Source organism: Semicossyphus pulcher, unplaced genomic scaffold (genome assembly GCF_022749685.1).
Source record: "Semicossyphus pulcher isolate SPU_LCO1_2020_fin unplaced genomic scaffold, fSemPul1.0.p SCAF_18, whole genome shotgun sequence".
Taxonomy (NCBI): Eukaryota; Metazoa; Chordata; class Actinopteri; order Labriformes; family Labridae; genus Semicossyphus; species Semicossyphus pulcher.
Genome location: NW_027211691.1, coordinates 10,723,594 through 10,743,997, shown reverse-complemented (window position 1 = coordinate 10,743,997; position 20,404 = coordinate 10,723,594). Strand labels below are relative to the sequence as shown.

At 42.6% G+C, this 20,404-nt stretch overlaps 2 protein-coding genes across 2 annotated transcripts; one reads left to right on the top strand and one right to left on the bottom strand.

Annotated features, from left to right (window-relative positions):
• Window positions 1–481: 481 nt before the first annotated feature.
• ndufb4 (NADH:ubiquinone oxidoreductase subunit B4) lies at window positions 482–3,070 on the top strand. The gene is made up of 3 exons (XM_069667627.1): window positions 482–691; window positions 1,874–2,017; window positions 2,919–3,070. Exons 1-3 carry the CDS (start codon window positions 515–517, stop codon window positions 2,979–2,981), a joined length of 384 nt encoding a protein of 127 aa, XP_069523728.1. The 5' UTR covers window positions 482–514; the 3' UTR covers window positions 2,982–3,070.
• Window positions 3,071–3,823: 753 nt separating this feature from the next.
• hgd (homogentisate 1,2-dioxygenase) lies at window positions 3,824–11,911 on the bottom strand. The gene is made up of 14 exons (XM_069667682.1): window positions 11,823–11,911; window positions 10,486–10,557; window positions 10,265–10,353; window positions 10,069–10,174; window positions 9,245–9,304; window positions 9,063–9,154; window positions 8,912–8,946; window positions 8,713–8,792; window positions 8,327–8,426; window positions 6,693–6,817; window positions 4,883–4,987; window positions 4,625–4,751; window positions 4,084–4,265; window positions 3,824–3,985 (listed from the first exon to the last, which is right to left on the bottom strand). The coding sequence occupies exons 1-14, from the start codon at window positions 11,835–11,837 to the stop codon at window positions 3,842–3,844; spliced, it is 1,332 nt and encodes a 443-aa protein (XP_069523783.1). The 5' UTR covers window positions 11,838–11,911; the 3' UTR covers window positions 3,824–3,841.
• Window positions 11,912–20,404: the final 8,493 nt, after the last annotated feature.

The following is a 20,404-nucleotide window of genomic DNA, read 5'->3' as shown; positions in this document are numbered from 1 at the left end:
GCCTGTCTGTACTCCTCGCGCTCCCTCTGTACGTTCTTCAACGCGCTCTCTAGACGCTTGTTTTCAACGTACACTTCCGGTACCACACCGACCCGCTCTGTGTCCACCAGGCCTTTATGTACCAGCTCGGTCCACTCAGTCTGAAAACAGTCTAGAGTTTCTGTCATGCCCATTTGGAAGAGAAAGTTACGTAAAAAGGTATCCACGGCCTCAGGTGGGTGTGATGTGGAGGTTGTGTTGGGTTTAGCAGCAGCACTGGCCTCAGTTCGGTCTCTGATAGCTTTAACTGTTGCCTCCAAATCTTCCTCTCCTTCTGTCAAAGTCCAGTCTTCTTCGAGAGAGACTTCCTCATACTGAAAGTCATCATCAATTTCGTCCTTTTCTTGTTTTTTGTTAACGGCACTCATTTTTACGCTGCTGGAGGAAGCTTGATGTTGCTATGGTGATGAATCGGATGTCAACGCGATATTTCACGAGTTCACGTTTGCCCCATCCATCCCGTCATCAAACAATCATGGCGGACTACCAAGAGGCGCCCTTGGCCACTCGGCCAAAAACACTGGACGCCAATGAGTATTTCAACCTTTCTACGGAGAAGAGACGTGCCGAAGAAGACAGAGCAGCACTACGAGCGAATCTAAAGAGACAATATCAGACGCAGCTCAATAACCCGCACAGGAAAGAGCTCATTGTAAGTGGCTACCTGCTAGCTAGCAATGTCACCCTTGGAAATGGTTCAGACTAGATGCTAACAGTAGCATGTCAGGGCATAAAAGTCGTATGAACCCTTACATTCAAATACATTAGCAAGGCATAAGAGAATGGTGTCGCATATTTTTGTGCATTTTCGGTTTGAGACATTTGAGACTGCATGACATTAATGTTTGCAGGCATTTGCTTTTGACAAACAGTGTGTAACATTAACGTTAGCTAGCTCCAGAAGAAGATGGGTCAACGGTGTTGATGTCCGAGCAAACTATTACGCAGCTAGGTTAAAACTTTACAGACCAGTAGAATGGTCACCCTGAAAATATGTACATTTCGAGAGAATCTTTATTCTATTATCCATGTAAATACGTTTTAGTTGGACTACAGTGTAACAGAAGTGCACATGTTGATTTTGTTTTCGTGGAAGTCCCTCACTTTATAAAGTAGGAGAACAGTATCCTCTTAAATTATTCAATAGCAATAGTCTTGCTACTTTACAGAGAGAGCGAATGCACACCAAATGACATTGTTACTTTAAGCAATCTTAAATGTGAAGTATGAGATGTATATATACCTGTATCTCTTCCGATCTCAGCAAAACTGATATAAAACTGACTGCGTTTCTTCAGTTCGTCTACTGCAATTTATCAGATTTTAACAGTTTACAGTAGGCCACAAAACTCATACAAGATTATGTTTTTCTTTTCCCAGGTATACTTTTTGTGTCATAGGAAATTAAGGACAGAGTGCATTGTTTGTTGTATGGATGAACACCTCTTCCTAACATGGAGCGAGCATGTAACTCTTTAGAATGAAGCTTGAAAAATGTCCAAACATGCTACAAGCCATGTTGCAGCACAAGGAGGTTATTTTATTCAGCTTGTGATTTAAACTCATGAAAGTGCTCAAAGCATTTTTAAATAAATGATTCATTGTTTAGCCACAGAATGGCTTCAATCTGCAGAGGGAAAACTATAACAATCTTCTGATATCAGCTTATTTGCCTGTCGCATAGTTTCCAGTTCAGAATTGATGTAAAGGTGTGAACAGATTTTTGTTTGTGAGCTACATAAATAAAGTAGTCTTGACTTAATTTGATTTGACACTAAAGAACCAGTTTACAGAGCGATCATTAAAATTAAATCGCATCATTCTGTCTTTACAGGAAGACCCCGCCCTGACACGCTGGGTGTATGCACGCACCAACCCCTACCCACACTTCAGACCCACATTCAAGACATCTCTGCTGGGTGCCATGTTTGGAGTCGTTCCTCTCTTCGTCCTCTACTTTGTCTTCAAGACAGACAGGGTAAGAGATGATCTCTTCGCTTGATTATTACTAAGTCTTTTAAGAATAACATGACTCGCATTTGGCTCCATAATTAGTAGCTTCAATTAGTACATCTTTCTTTGCATAACTTAGTCTATATTATACAGATTTAGTGGCACAAGTAAATATCTGTACACCTAAATACAAGCATGAGCACAAATAGACCATTTAGAGAATGTATTTTTCTATGTTTTGACCCACGTAGCTTCTTTAGGCTATATAAAGAGCAGGACTATCGGACTAGAATATATGCCATATTATTTTTGCAGGATGAAATCCTTTTGTTTAAACTAGTGCAAGCTCTACTTCCACCTGTTTTTTTATTTTTATTGAATGCACCTGTACTTATTCAACAACTCTAAGTCAAAATGTCAATGACTTTACTTAATATGAAGCTGTTAACGTCGCTGTATTGGCAGGAAAACACATAGGAGAATCATAATGCCATTTTAAGGAATCATTTTGCCTTAAATAATCCCACACTTCGATGTCCTAAATGGCATCATACACGGCTAAAGAGCTATTTAGTTGAAGATTGTGACTCATTTTTCATTTGCAGGAGCACATTTGATCTAGTTCTCTTTTTTTGTCACAGTTCCATTCACATTAGAAATGGATGCTTCACTTTGAAATGCTGCCTGTATTCAATTCAAGTTTTCAAGCCTTTCATTTTCCTCCCCATTGTCATGGAGATTCCCCCCAGTGAGAATCGGGTTCAATTGTCACACTGCTGGGCTCTCATGTTTGTCTCCCTTTCTTCACCTGGGAGGAAAAAAACTGATCGTGAAACTGTCCTGAAGGTGGAGAGGGTTAGGGTGATGTGATTCTGCTGCTATGGTTACCGTATTAACCCGTCATGTGTTTGTTGTCTGCGTTACAGGACAGAAAGGAGGCCATGATCAAGGCTGGAACCCTGGATCGCAAGTACAGCTTGTCATCATGAGCACCAATGTATAAAGACCTCCTTTATGTTCTAGTGATGCCAGTGCGTGTAATTATTATAAATCAAATAAAATGCTATTGTCAAAAACAGTTATGTGTTTTTTAATGTGTGAGGCAAAAGTGTGAATGACAACATAAACATCCACAGACCAGGATTATGATCCAGACTGGACACGTGTATGCAGAAGTATTGTACATACACAACATAAAGAAGTTTAGTATAATAGTAGTTTGAATACAAAAGAATATTCAGGTCAGACTTTTTGACATCTGTTCTACAGGAACATCTAGACCAGTGGTTCCCAACCTGTGGTCCGGGCCCCCCTTTTTTGCCAATAAAGATTTGGAATTAATCACTTTATTGTTTTGGTGTACTTGTGTGCGGGCTAGGGGGGCTCAGCCTTTCTTAAATACAAGCAGGGGGGGCTCCAAGGGAAAAAGGTTGGGAACCACTGATACAGACAACAGGTATGCTAACATTAGCCACCAGAAGGTATCAGCAAAATCTCTGAATGCACTGGTAAAGGCAGCCTTTCATTGCTCATGGATTAACCATTGTATATGTAAGATGTAGACAATGTTTAATCGTATTAGAAATGTCAAAGTTCCACCTCAGGAATAAGTTTTGTTAGACATCACTGAGCGGGAATAAAAAGTTGCAAGCTAAATTATTCAAACAGTTGATGAAGCCAGTCTTTGTCACACATCTTATATCACTGCATAAAGTCAATGACTTGAACATGTCTGCAAGTGAACAACAAAAAACACATCTTCCGCCAACATTTGATTAAAGGTAGTTACATTTAATAAAGTGAAATTACAATTTTCATCATCTATATTTGGATCTTCAGATGCACCTTTTTACTGTTTGCTGGGCTTCCAGTTGGGATTAAAGTGGCTGCGAAGAGGTTCCCAGCACTGGTAGTAGCTCTTGTCCAGTCTCTGGCATGTTTGCAGACCCCACTTGGTCACTGCCATACTGAAGGAGGACTCGAACATGAAAGACTGAGGGAAGGAAATCAGATGTTACATATAATCACTCAGCTCTTAATAAATTCCACTTCTGTAGTCAATCTTGAAATTTTGTATTTGTATTTTGTTACCATGGTTCCCTCTGCCACCCTCTCAGGTTTGAGCTCTGCCTTGCTGCACTTCTCAAAGCAGTCGGCGTCCGGGCCGTGTGGGGTCATCAAGCTGTGGAGGCTGGCCCCTCCTGGCTGGAAGCCCTCCTCTTTGGCTTCATAGTGGCCTTTGATCAGACCCATGAACTCGCTCATGCAGTTGCCTAAAGTGACAAGCAGGTGGAGCTGTAACACCGCACTGTAGTGGGTACAGTTCGCTGTATGAAAAGCAAGCTGTAACCACTAGATGGCGTTACAGATCTGTCGTGGAAACGGACAAAAGGTGCTGTGGAGGAAAAGGAGTCATACAGCAGGTGGATTGTTTTCACCTCACTGTCATTTACCCAACCGAGTGACAGGTTAGCTTCTGGCTTGCTTGTTTCAGTCCATGTCAGACAAAAATTAGGTTAATTTGACAATCCCATTAAGACATTGATTCTTAAAATTAATTGCTCCTGCTTTTTAAGTCCTCTCCTCTCCTAGAATATGCACACTAGCTACTTTACAGGCATTGTGGTCTTACGGTGATAGTACGGAGGACGGAAGGTGTGGTCAGCTACGCCCCACCGAGGAGGGAAGATGACAAAGTCGGCAATAGCCACACCAGGTCGCGTGGATTTGGCAGTCAGGACGGTAAAGATGGAAGGATCCTGAAGAAAAGTAAAACAATTTGTGACTTCTAAGGGTGTCCATGTAAATGAGGGTAGATGTTAGCTCACTTGAAGGGAAGAAAAAGAAGATAGAGGAATTCATTTGTGCGTCCGTGCCCTCAAACTCTCACCGCATGGTCGAAGGCCACGCAGTTGATCACCATGAAGTTCTCCAGGTTGTATTTGTACGGTGTGTAGTTCCCGTGCCAAGCCACCACATTGAACGGAGAGAAATCCTACATGCAGAGCACAGAAGGAAACAAATAAGACGAGTCTACCCCAGCAACAAACACAAAAGACTTTAAATTGAGCTTTTCACGGGGAAAAAGGAATAATGAATAATGTCTTTGTAATCTTAAATTCCCAGAGAGAGTACTTCTTGACATAAAGAGATAAAAAAAACTGGTAATAATAAAAAGGGTTGATTGTGAAAGGGTGTGCTTCTTTCATTCTTTCTTCTCTTTCATTCCCCCTGTTCTTTGTGAAGCGAGGCTCCAGGTATTATGGGGTAATTGGCTTCACAATCAAACTTTCCCAAACTTTGAGCATTTTGACGCTCGCAGCGGCGCAGTTATGGAGGGGGGGGGGGAGCAGCTGTAACAGTGGGTGCAGAGATATTTCTTTATCTTGATTGTTAAAACCACAGCAATTTTATATAGTTTCTCTGTTCTGATAATGTCACTGCGAAAAAAGACATTCAACAGCAGCTCTAAAATCAATATAGTTCATTACAACTCAAGCTGCCTTCTGAGTGACCTGCGTGCTCCTTACACACATGCTCGGGAACACTTCCACACATGAACAGCTGATACACACAAAGAACAAACCCCTCGCATACATACACATGCTTAACTATATTTAAGAATATAAACACAAAGAATCTTAACCACACGCACAATTGACAGTCGTTACCACACAAAAGGGCCTTCGGGAAACCCAGTGCAGGTAATCTCTTGGACATTCATCCGTGGTAACTCCGCTACATTCGATTAAAATGAAGGAAAAATGGAGGCGAGCGAGCACTTGCACACACATGCACACAAAACACAAACATATTGGCCCAGTCAAGCAAATAATAAGTTAATTTGAGCAATTTCAGCGCTCTGCGGGGGAACAAAACAGCAGGACCAGACGGGAGCAGCAGCATCTTCCCTGAGATGAGGCCCCCGAGTCCCCCCCACCTTATTTTTTTTACCCCTGTTGCCTCACCCTTAAGGCTCTGGGAAGACTGGGCACAAGGGAATAGGGATGTCAGGTGTGTTCAGGAAGCTTTTACCTCTGACCCCCAGCACAAAACAGGGGGCGTGGAGATGGAGATATGTTTGTTTAGCTACAAAAAAGTACGCCCTTGTGTACCTTTGCGATGAATAATAACAGTGTGGTTTGACATGGTTTCCACAGTTACAACCCCCCCAACCCCCTCCCCTGACAAATCTCTCCTCCCACCTCCTCCTGTCTCAGTAAAAAACCTCCTGTCAGACATTATGTGTCGATCCAATTATGCGCCCAACAGGACATTTCGGGAGGGGCAGGATCATTTCCTGAGTGAAATATGGTGAAATTAATGCTTAACTTGTGAAAGGTTTTTATACAAAGCAAAGCTTCACAGGTAGACCGTCTGTACCTCCATTACATGCCTTAACTAATTACGAGTGATTAAGACTCATAAAGGAGTCGAGGCGGAAACCTGCTGCATGGATAACAGCCAACGCGTCCATATTAAATCATCAGGGACGCCAATTCAATCGGCAGGAGCTGCTAATGGATCATATGCTTCACTTGGACATTTTCCTGTTTCCTGTCATTGTTGCGGTTGGATGGGGTTCACTAGAGCGAACACGAACATAAATAGGGTAATAGGGCACATATGGCACATATGTGGGCCTCCGTCATTGATTGTGTGTGTGCACATGTGAAACTGGAATGCCCCCCAAAAAACACCTGTTGGCAGGCGAAGAGCTTTCCTTGGTACTTGTTGATGACCGTGTATCCTGTGGCCACTGTGCGGTCTTCGTACCAGGCAACTGGACACAGGAAATCTCTGGGGTTGGCCAGACCGTTGGCTCCTGCAAAACAAACATACACATATTCATGTATAGGCCTATATGTCGCCTAACAGCTAGAAGGATCCTACTTTCTAGTTCAAGTCCCGGTTCAGACGAAGTGGACCTTTCAGAGTTTGCATGTTCTCTCCGTGCATGAGTGGGTTCCCTGCGGGTACGCCAGCTTCCTCCGTGAGTCTAAAGACATGCTCGTTAGGGTTAATTGGTGACTCTAAATTGCCCGTAGGTGTGCTTGTGAGCGTGATGTGTCAGCCCTGTGATTGACTGCCGATCAGTTCAGGGTGTAACCCTAATCTTGCCAAATGACAGCTGGGATTGGCTCCAGCCCTCCGCGCACTCTAGACATCCACACTAGCAGCTATGTGAGGATGTATTATAATACGGTGGTGCATCAGTACACTGTCTCTTAACTACATACTCAGTGACAATGCTAACAAGCTGATCTTTAGCAGTTATATTTACCTTGTTTACCATTGTAGCTTTTCTCTTTTATGTCCTGACATTTGCTTATTATTACCTATGGACATAAACCCACGTCTTTGACACTCATAATTTTGACCTAATGATGGTGCTAAAGGGTTAAAAGAGCCCAAAAGTTACTACAGTTCTTTCAGAGGAAACATTAAAGGAGGAATTCTCCCCTAGTAAAAGCCACTGTCAGTCAAAGCTGGTGTTCTCTGTAATCGATAGAAGCAATAATATTTGAAATTGGCGCCATAGCTGTGGAGAAAGTTGTACGAACAGCTTTGGATGGACAGGTTTTGTCCATTCTACATTCCTACAACACCCAGCGTGAATTACGCCCCTCCCTCTGAGAGGAACGGCCCAGCGGGAGACGCTGGAGTGAAATACGACCATTTCGCTGCAGGCAATGGCTCAGAGCGGTACAGAATCTGAAATACGACGAGAATATAACGCGGGATCGTCTAATAAATCTTCAGGTCTGCATTCTACATTTCCAACCTGACGATTTTGAACGAGACGTGTCATCGGAGGCGGGTGTACTAGATTGAGGAAGTGTAGTTTAGCGAGCTCCCTGGCCTCCGCCAGATGACCCATTTTACATAGTCTGTTGGAGGTTTTAAAGGGCCCATTGGAGAAGCGGATAACGTGGCATTAGCTCCCCATAATAGCATGATAGGATTGAGGTTGAAAATCGGCGAACTGGCCCTTTAATTTAAAAGTTTCTTTCAGTCAAAGACACAGACGTGAAGCTCATGGTGGCACTAGACAGAAAGTCGGGATATCAGTACAGTCATTAGGATTCAGCCTCTGGGGAGCATGAATTGCAATTGTTGAAATATTTCCGTCTGGACCAGAGTAATTGATCAAACTAAAATGTACATCTCGAGAGGTGCGCAGCTAGCATTGGTAAAATGATCACAGCTTTGGGAGAAGGAGAGAACAAGATCAGTCAATTAAAGGCCATTGCAGAAATTGGTTGCAGAGGTCAAGCTTGGATGAACATAAACGTCATAAATCCACACACACTAACATCATATAAACACACACCTATGGGTCCCAGGTCCGGGAGTTCAAAATGGGCTCCGTACACCTCCAGGATGTATCCTCTGGTTTCTCCAAACACATCCACACTGAAGCGCATCCCTTGCTGGACAAACACATGGAAAGTGGTGGTTAAGGGAAATTCACTGTTGTTATGAGTAAATACAGGGATGCACTGATCCTGAGGGGACTCATGGGTTCATGGACTGATGTGTTCAAAAACACACAAGCTCTGCAATTTGAAATCGTGGTCAGGCTTTCTGTAGCACAAACCTCTTTCTGCTGTCTTTTGTATTGTATGGTCACTTTTGAAAAGTAGCAAACTCTGTTGTCTATATAAGGTAAGTGGGGTGAGTGCGAGGACACAATGAAAGAACAAACATAGAGCTCACCTGGATCACACAGATCTCATTCGGCTCGACCATCATCTTCCCAAACTCTGTGGTGACCAAGATCTCACCCTGCTGCGGGACTACAGAGACAAAGAAGGCAGAAAGAAGTAAGTATGAGGGAGAATAAGGAGCGAGGATGGAGCTATCATTGTTCTTGTGATAGATGACAGTGAAAAACATCAACAGCACTTTTCCTCACCAATCAGGAAGTCTCCGTCTGAGTTGTTGAAGCACCTGGAACAAAAAAAAAAGAAATGTCGTCAAAGCGAGACCAGAGATGTTATAGCTGTTTGATATGTGAAAATGCTTCTATTTGTCACATGATGGGACATATTTGCACACACACGCACCTGTCAACCATGGAGGTGTTGCAGGTGTACATGTGGATGCCGATGCCGTTGCGGGATTTGGCGTCTCCGGCACCGCAGACAGTATGCAGACCCTGAAACGTAAAGATGTACGAAATAGCTCCCATTGAACTGAGCATCTGTTATTACAAACATAATGTGCAAAGAAGGAGAAAAGAACTCACAGCCACAAAGTCCACTTTCTTCTCTGTACGTTTGGGGATGGTGAATGGCAGCCATCGCAGCTGTGAGAGAAACAATCAGAGCCGAATCAATAAACTTACTTTATACAGAGAATTTAAAAGGATTCATTGGTAAAGAGAAGTGTTAAGGCCCTTAAAACATATTCTCTATAAGCAACGTAACCCTACATGAAAGCACATATTTCTGCCAAAGTTAGAGAAGTTTTGGTTGCGTTGGATCCCTCTGGGTACTCCGGCTTCCTCCCACAGTCCAAAGACATGCTCGTTAGGTTCACAGGTGACTCTAAACTGCCCGTAGGTGTAAGTGTGAAAGGTTGTCTGTCTCTATGTGTCAGCCCTGTGATTGAATGGCGATCAGTCCAGGGTGGCTCTTTGCATATGTTGCCAGAGCTGTCAATCAAATCTGATCAAACCACAAACACCAAGTCCTAATTAAGTAGATTAGCAGAGTTTGTTAAAGAATAGTTTTCTTGCTGAGAAGAATTAAAGATCATCCTCAATGTCTCCAGACAGTTAGCGTAGCTTTGCATAAAGACAGGAGACAGTGTGTTAGTCAAAGCTTAATTTATGCTAGGCTAGTTTTTTGTGTCAATCATCCAAACATGGTACAACATTTTAATTTGTGAGCTGGTAGGCAGATTTTGTTGGCTGTTTGGCGGAGCTAGGCTAGCTGTTCCCCCTGTTCCCAGCTAAGCTAAGCTACTCGGCTACTGGCTGTAAAGTATATTTGCTGTGGTTGGTTGCAGCTTTTATATGCTACGCATAAGAAAACGAGCAGGGATTTTTGCATTTGAGCCATTTTCTACCTGGTTGGGATCAGGCTCCACTTCGTTCCAGTTCTCTGTCAGGTTTCCACACGGCTCTGCGGTAAAAGGCTTATGTTTGACGGACGGCAAGATGCGGTAAAACCAGCTGGCAAAGAAAAAGGACCAATGTTAATCAACTCTAGTTCTATTTGGAAGAAGAAGGGAGCTGCTTTAAAAGTCAGAAACAGATGAATACCTCCTCTTATTGGCTGGCCGCGGGCAGGTGAAGGCAGAGCCGGAGATCTGCTCAGCATAGAGGCCATAAGGACAGACCTGAGGGTTGTTCTGTGGAGACAGAGAACGGTGTGTTCAGACAGTGTGTTCATTTCATTTCACCTCCTAACTCTGCAAAATGAGTGAATTATCCACTGGCAAAATGAGCCTAAATCAAAGCATATCTTCTGGTGCATGTGTTACCTGTCCCTCAGGTAAAGACCCCGGACAGCGAGGGTCTTCAGAGGAGAACTCGTTCCCAAACCCGCTCATGTACTGCAAGAAAAGAACAGACACTCCAGTTGAGCCAAGTTGAAGTAAAAAATAACAAATACACATGTAACACCATGCGGCTTCATTGTAATGCAGGATAAATGTGTTCACGCTGGTTATAATTAAATCTGAAGGCTTGTCATTAAGCCTTGTCTTTTTGTTAATTGTTGTCACATTGATTCACATTAGATCTATGATAAAACAAACTGCAGTTATGCCAAATTTCCCCCCTCGCAGTCAGCTATTATTTTTGTGTTACAGAGACGGACTAATTACACCAAACTCCTCTTTGATCGATATTACAACAGAAATTTTACTCTATTAACAGAGTAGAGGGGAGGTAGAAACCATGTCTCTCCTTCCTTAATATACTTGGCAGAATGTAAAGACATTTTGCTGACTCATTGTTAGTCTGCAAAAAGTGCACGCACAGGCTCTGATGGGTTCCATATGTGCGCGTTCGCGAGTGCGCAAAGTTCGTGCGTAAAAACGTTTTTCGAGGCTCCAGAATGATCTATAAAGAATAATTTGCCTGAACTGAGATAATTGTTCTTGTTAGAGCAGCAAAGCGGGAAAAACACATGAGTAAAACACTTTGCACAACTTTAAAATCGCATCAACTGTCACTCATAGAGTCACGTTATTCTTAAAATCCTTGGGTGTTTAAACTTTTGCCAACAAGTTGACACAATTCCACGTGCCCTTACGTCTAATCCTGCAGACATTATTCTCAACTAGTAGCAAGGACACGTGGTTTATTTGGAAATAAAAGGTTTAATGAAAAAACAGTTCAATAATGAACACAGTGAAACCAATAACGGACTAAAAGATTTGGAATTTGGAGAGGCTGGAACCAAGATTTGATGATCCTCGCAAGAAATCATGCCAAATAATGTTTTTCTCTAATGAAATGAGCCTTTTCCACTGAAATATTATTGTTATATGAAACTGTGGACGAGTCTCAGACCACATCTGGGCAGCTGCTGAATGCAGCGCTCTGATTGGTCGGACGCAACACCACCCTTCAGTCAGTCAGCCGGGCTGTTGCAGCTGAAAGTTAATGATGAATCGATGCACAGTTTAACTTTGCATGATTAATGTTCAGTACAGAACCTACTCCTGCTTTCAGTCTCTAAATAATCTCTCAATAAAACAGTATTAGCATTTTTATTCGAACTTTTACTCTGAAACTTTTGCGGAAGCAGAAGCGCAGTTCCTAAGCAGTAGGGAATAAACAATATTGTTGACAATAGTAAACGCAGCCTTACCTTGAGTCCAGCCATCGTTCTGTCTGTTAAAATTTCGCTGTTGAAAGTGTTTCAGTTGTTACAAATTAACTTCCTTGCTTGACTTCTAATGCATCCCCCTTCAGCCAAAATCCCCTACAGGGCGCGAGCATGCAGTTATATGAAGAGTGAGGGAAGGGGGTTGGATTTGTGCTGTTTCTCAATATGGGTTTAATTAGGCCTTGACAGACTCCGTGACGTAACAGCGGCTGGGTTTCATGCTGAGGGGAAGGACGGGACAGGTGGCCGAAATGTGCGCAAACAAGGAGCAGTGTCACTGCCAAGACAAACAAGACTGAAGACAACATTTAAGTTCAACAAACAGGTAACTAATAAAAACCTTAGTTCACAAGGGAAGGAAAGGCTACATGTGATGCTAAGATCACAGACAACTCTAATCCTGACGTTAGCTTTTAGCCAAATATCAATAAGGTGAGAAAAACGATGGATGCCATATGATTAGAAACTAACTATAGCTAGTAACATAAATGATATAAGTATCCTTTTAGACAATAACAAACTAAGACAGAATAAGCAGCCTATAAATGGTGTTGCAACAGACACAAGAAGTCTGAAAAAGGTACTGTCATCATGCTTGGTGACCTCATGTGGAACTGCTTGTGCAAACAATTGTGATCATGCCCATCCTCACGTCCTGCAAAACAAACATGTCCGACAGGACAACTATTAAGTAGAGTTTATAAGCTGCCAAAAGATGCTGGTTCAATCCATAATTTTTTATTTATAGAGCGACAAATCACACAACAAAAGTTATCTCATTGCACTGTACATAGAGCAGATCTCGCCCGTACTTTCTGTAATGTATTATTTACAGACACCCAAGATGAACCCACCACGATTAAGCACTTTGCAACAGAGTCAACAGGCAGAAACCTCGAGCAGAGCCAGACTCATTGGTAGACAGTCATCTGTCGATGGGTCGAGAAAGAGTTCATTGGTTGTCTGTAATTTTGTCATGCTTAACAAAAGCCGAGTAATCTTTATTTAAGGTGAGTTATCATTCCTGTACAGTTGATCATTAATTGACTTTTCTAAAGAGCAGAATAATAAAAGGGCTAGCCTTTGCAGGCTGCAGCAAGCAATTCAATCATCCGTGAACAACAGCAAAAGGCCTCCAAAGGCCTATACATTACTTTACGCCAAATTTATTCAGTTCATTTCTGGAAATAGATGCTCAAACGAGGGGTACCTAATGTCCCCCGTGCAGCATGTATCAAAAAGAATCAATTTCCCCTCTCTCATGCTTGCCTCGCTTCCCCTCTTGTCTATTTCTTTTCTTTTTGGGAGGTGTTGGGGAAGGGTAAATGATGGCAATTCTCATAGCGAGGCGCAAATAAACTCGCCGCGGCAGAAGTAACTGTTCTCCGGCGAGGCGTGCAGTCAGGCCCGGGCCCCCCGCTGGCAGCCAGTCAGGGTGCTGTGCCGAAGACGAGAAAGCCCAATGGCAGGAAAATACCACGTCCCAGTCTCCGGAAATTGATCTGCTCCTTGCATGGAGAAAGAAAATGAGCGATTTTAATTTCATCCCCGAGTCTGATGATAGAATTCTAGAGTATTTGGGTCCAATCCGGATGGTGCCTGTGTGTGTGTTTTAAGAGAAGCAGGAATAGCTGGAGACGGCAGAGAGGAGACTGTTGTTGCCTACTGACGGTTATATCTATGCATGCGTAAGTGGGCCATAAATGCTTTGTTATTAGATGCCTGCTGAACTCAATGGCTTGATGGTAAATGGCACACTCACCTGGCACAGTCTATCCCCGTATGCATAAACAACCAATCTCTCTCCCTACCCCACTCTCTCACACACACACACGCAGGTACGAGCTGATCCTGTGATGGGATCACTCTGGCCTTTCCTTGAACATGCAAGTGCATCAACTTTCATACCTATTTACAATATATTTGCTATACTTTGACCTGCTTTAAAGGGTCAGTTCAACTAAAAAAAACACAAAAAGATAGTATCCCATCTACTTCAGGCACCACGCCGAACAATAGACATGAGTTCATTTTAGTTAGTACTGTCTTGTCACAAACTTTCTGCATTGCTAATCTAAGAAAACATGTTTGTTTTATTTGGTTAAATTGACTATTTTAAAGGTCACCAACACTCGCACAAGTGTTGTCACATATTCTGGGTGATTAAACCTCTGTTCAGGTTAAAGTTGTGTAAATCTAAGAAGGAAAAATTCTCCAAACTCAGTCCATTAATAAGATTCAAAAGCTATAATTTGTGGATCAAGCCCAACCTTTACACCCCCATGCAGTCCTAATGGAGTAAACTGATTTAAATCACCTGTGTAGGTTTAACATGTGTGTGTGTAAGTCCTTTTACAAGACCAAAACAATAGAAGAGCCACATGGATGTGGGATTCTTAATTTAGAGCAGAAAAATTCATACCATTTGTCGCATTGGTGCAAAATTGGTGCACATTCCACGGAAAAAGTTTATTTGCACAACTGAAGAATATGTTATATTATTGGGGAGTCAACCATTTTCAGAGTCGACCATCATCTGCTCAGCTGTGATGCTCTGCTACATGTGCTGCAGACCGTGCTGAGAGTATTGTAACCTACAGAGAGACGGCGCACCCTCTCCTCTCCAAACTACATGATGACACCACTGATTGATTGTTATCACTGGATTGAATAGCAGTGGTCATCAGTCCCACAGATATATGCCAGTTGGGGCCTATACTGCACCTACTTGAAGGATCAGAAGGCCAGTATTAGGCCTTCACATGGTTGATAACCGATACGAATACAACAAGACTCCAGACCCAGTCGAAGAGGAATCCAGCCCACCGCCTTATAGGAGCAAATCACTGTCAGTCAAAGCCGGTGTTCTCTGTAATTGATTGATGCAATTATATTTGAAATTGGTGCCATAGCTGTGGAGAAAGTTGTACAAACAGCTTGTGGTTTGGCCTTTTCTACATTCCTACAACACCCAGCGTGCATTGCGCCCCTCCCTCTGAAAGGATGGAGTGAAATACCACCGTTTCGTTGCAGGCAATGGCTCAGAGTGATACAGAATCTGAAATACAACGAGAATGTACCGGTGGATCGCCTAAAAAAATCTTCAGGTCTGCAGTCTACATTTCAAACCTGACGATTTTGAACGAGACATGACATCAGAGGCGGGCGTCCTAGATTGAGGAAGTGTAGTTTAGCGAGCTCCCTGGCGTACTACTACGTAAAACGTGTCATCTGGCGGAGGTTTTCCAGGGCCTATTAGATTGCATCCATCAAAGGCACAGCGTGAAATAGCATTTTTTCCGACCATAATGGCATTAGCTCTCCATAATAGCATGATAGGACTGAGGTTGAAAATCTGCGAACTGGCCCTCTAACCGGAAAGTCATGCAGATAGCGCATTATTTTCAGGTAAGACCGTTTAAAAGGATAGTATTAAAGGTGATAATTTAGTCAATAAGTAAAAACTCAACAGAAAAGTAGTGTTTACGGTAATGCGACATGAGTGTTGACATGGGCTTATTATAGATATTATTATGTGCTTTATTGGAGAGGCTAGCGTAAAGTTACTGCAGAAGCTAAATCACCCCAAGCATTGTTTTCTAAATTAATTTCTCCATATCAGTTTATCTAAAAAACACACACCACATACAGATAGATTTGTGATTAGCCTCTATTGACTAGATCACCTGCAAACAGATATATCGGTAAGACTTTATACTATAATATTAAATCTTATCAAGTCAGTATTGGAGCTTCTATATTTCACTGTAGCTTTTGCATAATGCTATGCAATGTGTATCACTTAAGAGGTAAAAATGTAATCAGGGATTCTCAAACGAAGTAAACACATGCACAGTTACAGCCATCTTTGAGCAGTGCATTATACTGTATCTGCAAATATGTCATATTTACTGCATCCACGCAGGTAGTTACATAAAGATCAAGTGTACTTTTGATTAAATTAATCAGGCAGTAGCAAGTAGCAACAACTAATTAGTGTGTGCTTACACACATTCCTGCTCTTCTTTCTCTGCAGTAATGAGATTCACTCGTCTTCTCTTTATTCTTCTGTGAGCAGGAAGAAAGCAGCTGTCAGATATCCTTGTTTGCAGTATAGATAGGTCCGTAGGAATCTCCACAACACATGAAATTGAGTCTTTTGTTAGCCTGCTGATGTGACACAAATTCACCTGCTCAATCATTGCAAAACACATCAGCAGTTTAAAGAAGGCAGCGATGCGATTTCTTCTAATGGCTACTTCTTTGTGTTCTTTAAAGCTGTTTCAACAACTGCGGAATAAGTGCTCAAAAACATTTAAAGTTTACTTTGTGAAGGACATAAGGTGCACATGACATCCTCACCGCCTCATCTTGTGTATCACTGCTCGCTAACTGCTGTATTTGGATGTCACTTCTAACGAGAGATAGCTTGGATTCCTTGTATTTTGTAATTACAGAGCTGTTTCACACTATTGCAGCTTAATGTTAAATGACTCCTGACATGAGCCATCCAGCAACACACACACTCACACACGTTTGACAGCTCCATTTAACGCTGATTAGATTTGCAAGGACATGTAGTATACCCTCTCTGTGTGTCCCTGAGTAGGTTGAGTATCTCCTGAATCCTATCCATCGCGCTAATGTTATGCAAATGGTTTAATATGAAGATAAAAGAGTGTTGCAGCGTGCGGCGCTCTCCTGGTTCACAGCCTCGCGTTTCCAGGACGATAGCTCTAACGAGGAGGGCACTATTTGGGAGTCATTAAATGATGGCCTTCCTGACATGCACCCGCTCACCACCGCCGCCACCCGCCCCGCGTTGGCCATTAAAGCTGCTCACACCCACACCGAGACACACACCACAGACGCCTTTTAGCGCCGGCTCCCAGTTTCTTACACATCACAGTGTCACAGAATAGAAAATTACACTCTCCTCCCACAGAGAAAATTGCTTTGGAATTGCTTGGTTATAAAGATGTGCTTTAAAGAGAGGGGGGTGCATGCAATAAAAAAAGGACACACACAAACACAATTACTTAAGCACTCTGAGGACAATTCTTACAAGTTAATCAGAGGATTTACCAATTATTGATGTCAAAAGATTTCGTTGTGTATGTGTTTGTGGCCTGCGTTTGTGTACTTTGTGTTCCAGGTATTTAATATGCATCTTCCTCTCTTGTTGCGTACATGTCCTGCCTACACTGACATTAGCTATCTCTAAATGAGTTGTTGGTTTAACTACACAGCCACACATGAGTTATTAAACTAAACAACGCATGAAAATAGCCACAAACAGCTGGGCAGATGTAAGAAAACTATAATGTAATGCACCGTGGCAGAGATACAATCAGAGAATTGATGACAACAAGGTGAAAGGTGTATCAGCATCAAGAGACAAGAGAGGCGTGACGGAGATCAAAGAGAGAAGTGGAAAACAGTAGAGAAGACAAGAAGGAGAGAGAAGATACAAGATGGTTTATCCAGACGATGCAGGACGGAGCAGATATGTAGATGTATCTAAATCAAGGTGAAATTCGTCTTTTATAATGGACGCTGTATTTTGTCTAAAACCGATAACAAAAGCGACGCAGTTGTGGGTCAGAAAGTCTCTGTGGGAGAAAAAGGTTCATTACAGTACTGTCTGTGATCCCTGTGCTCTACGGCCCGGGCTCCAAGGATTACAGATACAAAACAAAAATGAAACGCTGCTTGGCTCAATATTGCATAAAACTGAGGGAGAAAGTGCAGGTTGCTTATTTGCAAAATGTTTGCTAATCAGCAAGCTACTCACTAGCTTGCAAGTGTTGACATGTCCACTGCGATAAGCAAGAAGTGGCAAAGTTGATGTTGTGTTGTGTATTGGTGAATATCTAGTTTCCGTTCACTTTGGGAAAACAATTGTTCACTTCCTGTTGCAAAGCGAATTAGCATATTTGCTCCACGTTGGTTAGCCTTTTTGTCAAAGACGCAGCATCATTAGCAAAGTCTTTGATTGACCCCCAGATACCAATTTTAGTTCAGAAGGCAGTGATCATACACCCACTAAAGCGCATGGAAGACAAGACCATACCATTAGTAGGTTTAAAGAGAGCAAAATGACACCCACAGCAAAACAATAAAAAACATGTTAAGAGCTCTGTACAGCCAAACCAAGCGTCATAGCAGTAACCAAAGCTATGCTAACAGTCAAGTTAACACCTGAATTAGATTAAAATCATCATAGAAATGTGTAATTCTTATGACAATAGCCTTTTCTTTGCCTTAATAACAAAACACAGCCCAGTTTACTGTTGCAACTGTTCTCTGGTTTATTAATCTGTGGGCTGTAACACCCACTGCTCACAACAACACAGCTAAAGTCTAATGTAGTGAAGTCAAATGGAGCAGAGATAGTGAGAGTTAGCTTGAACTAGCACACATTTTAATAGCTGATATTTCCCCTTGACTTATCTGTAGTTGAAAACATATTCATTTGATTAACCATCATCATGCTAATGTTTGTCATTACACATAAATACATGAGGCACTAGCTAAATCAAGCCATGATGGAGAGCAAAACGTCATGTTAGCTAAACTCCTTCTGAAGCTTAGCTTATTAGCGGAGTGGCAGTGACACCATCTCACCTTTTGAATTTTACATTAGCGGCTTAATTCATGCAATCTAAGTGATTAACTAGCTTCTTATTCAAAGTATTGAACTGCAGATTGATTTAAAAATATTGATCTCAGAGTGTGTTGTAAAGGTTCATGGACAGACAGACACCTAGCAAAACAGAGATAAGCTACATAGCCTACAGGCTAATTCCTGTAGGCTGTGAGGAATCAAATTACAGTTTATTTTCTGAAACAAATGAGCATTAGTGTTCTAATACGTAAGATTTTCAGAACACATGGTGAAGTTTCTGCACTTTAAAGCAGTAGGTTTATGGCAGAAAATGTTGCATGCTGCAGTTAGCATAAAGCGCCCTGTGAGCAGGTAATAAGGCATAGTGAGCCACAAATGTCCAGCTGTAGGAAATTCTGTCACACCGTCTCTGAGCCTAACCCAGCAACACATCAGACACCTCATCACAAATAGAATTAGCTCCCTGCGCAGACCTGAAATGACAGAGGCTGGATGTTTGGCAGGAAGTGTAATGGCATTTGGGTGCTGGTGGTGTTTTCCTTGTAGGGGAACCAAAGGGCAGGAGTGTGTATCAGTCCAGACGCTTAGTGTGGTGCCAGTTATACCATTCACCCCTCCCTCCCCTCTGGAGTGTGTGGACAGGTAGTGAGGATGCCTCTTCTAAATCTGCAGTTTAGCTCGGTAGTTTTGAGGAGGGGGTTTTAGAAGTGAAGAGGCAAACTTGAGGTGAATGGTCTTTGGACAACGAATGAGTGTGTTCAACATCAGAGAACGAGGAGGGTGTGTTTATATCTGTGTGGTTTTCTCGTCCAAGTGTGTGCAAGTGTGTGTCTGATGTTATATCAATCTGGGAATGATTGTGTGTGAGTTTTTGGTGTGTATGATGTGTATGTGTGTCTGTCCCCAGCACCGTCATTAGGTCGTAGGCAGTCCCAGCGTTGGGGGTGTAGCTCGGCTGCCTCTGCGGCCTCTCAGGCCAATTTAGGGGGAGAAAAGCACTTCGATCCTGGCCTGCAAGTCTGAGGGTCCCCAGCGGGAGGCAGCGCAGCCCTGCAATCTATATTGGATTTATTCCTTTCCCATCTACAGGCCCCACACACCCCACCGAGAGGAAGTCTCAACGGCACTCTCTCTGTCCCCTAAGACAATATGTTATGGTACACACATGAGCACACATAATCGTGTAAACACACACATGTAGACACACACTCAGAGTCACACAAACCTAGTCTATCTTCGAGGCACACTCCCACACAGCAAGGAAGTTAGAGCGGCACACTTTGTGTCCCTGTGGGAGCTGCACCGGGGTCAAGATACTCTGAGGTTTGAGAGAGACAGACAGAAAACAGAGAGACTGTCCAAGCTATTGACACAGTGAGTTATCTGAGGCTGACCATTGTTTCTCTCATGGAAAACATTGTTCTGCTTTATAAAGGCCAGGGTGTAAAGTAAAATGCACTTTTATCGCATTAAAGCAAGAAAAAAAGAATTTACATAAAACTCAGACAAGGTCAGGGAGGAACGAGCTTCTTAATTTAGTCTAATCAACTGTCATTTGCATCGCGCCATTTGCGCAAGGTATTGCCACTAACTGAATAAATGGACTTCTTCAGACTCAAGGGGGGGCACTCCGCGTTTGATAAGCTGGCAACATAACTGATTTGCATATATTACTTTGATTATCTCATTACTAGGATGATTCTTGCGGAATTTTTGACACTCGCGCAATCGAATTAAAATTAAGGCACGCAATCAATAAAAGGGCAACGCGGCTGTGAAAACACACGGCACCCCAGGCTTGTATGGTCAACTAGCGGCGATGATGACGCTTATGATGATGATGATGTGGCAGATGATGATGATGACCTCTTCAGCTCACGAGCTCCCGGACTCCGTAGTAGGTTTACGAGAGTCTCTGGCTCTTGATTCCTGTGAT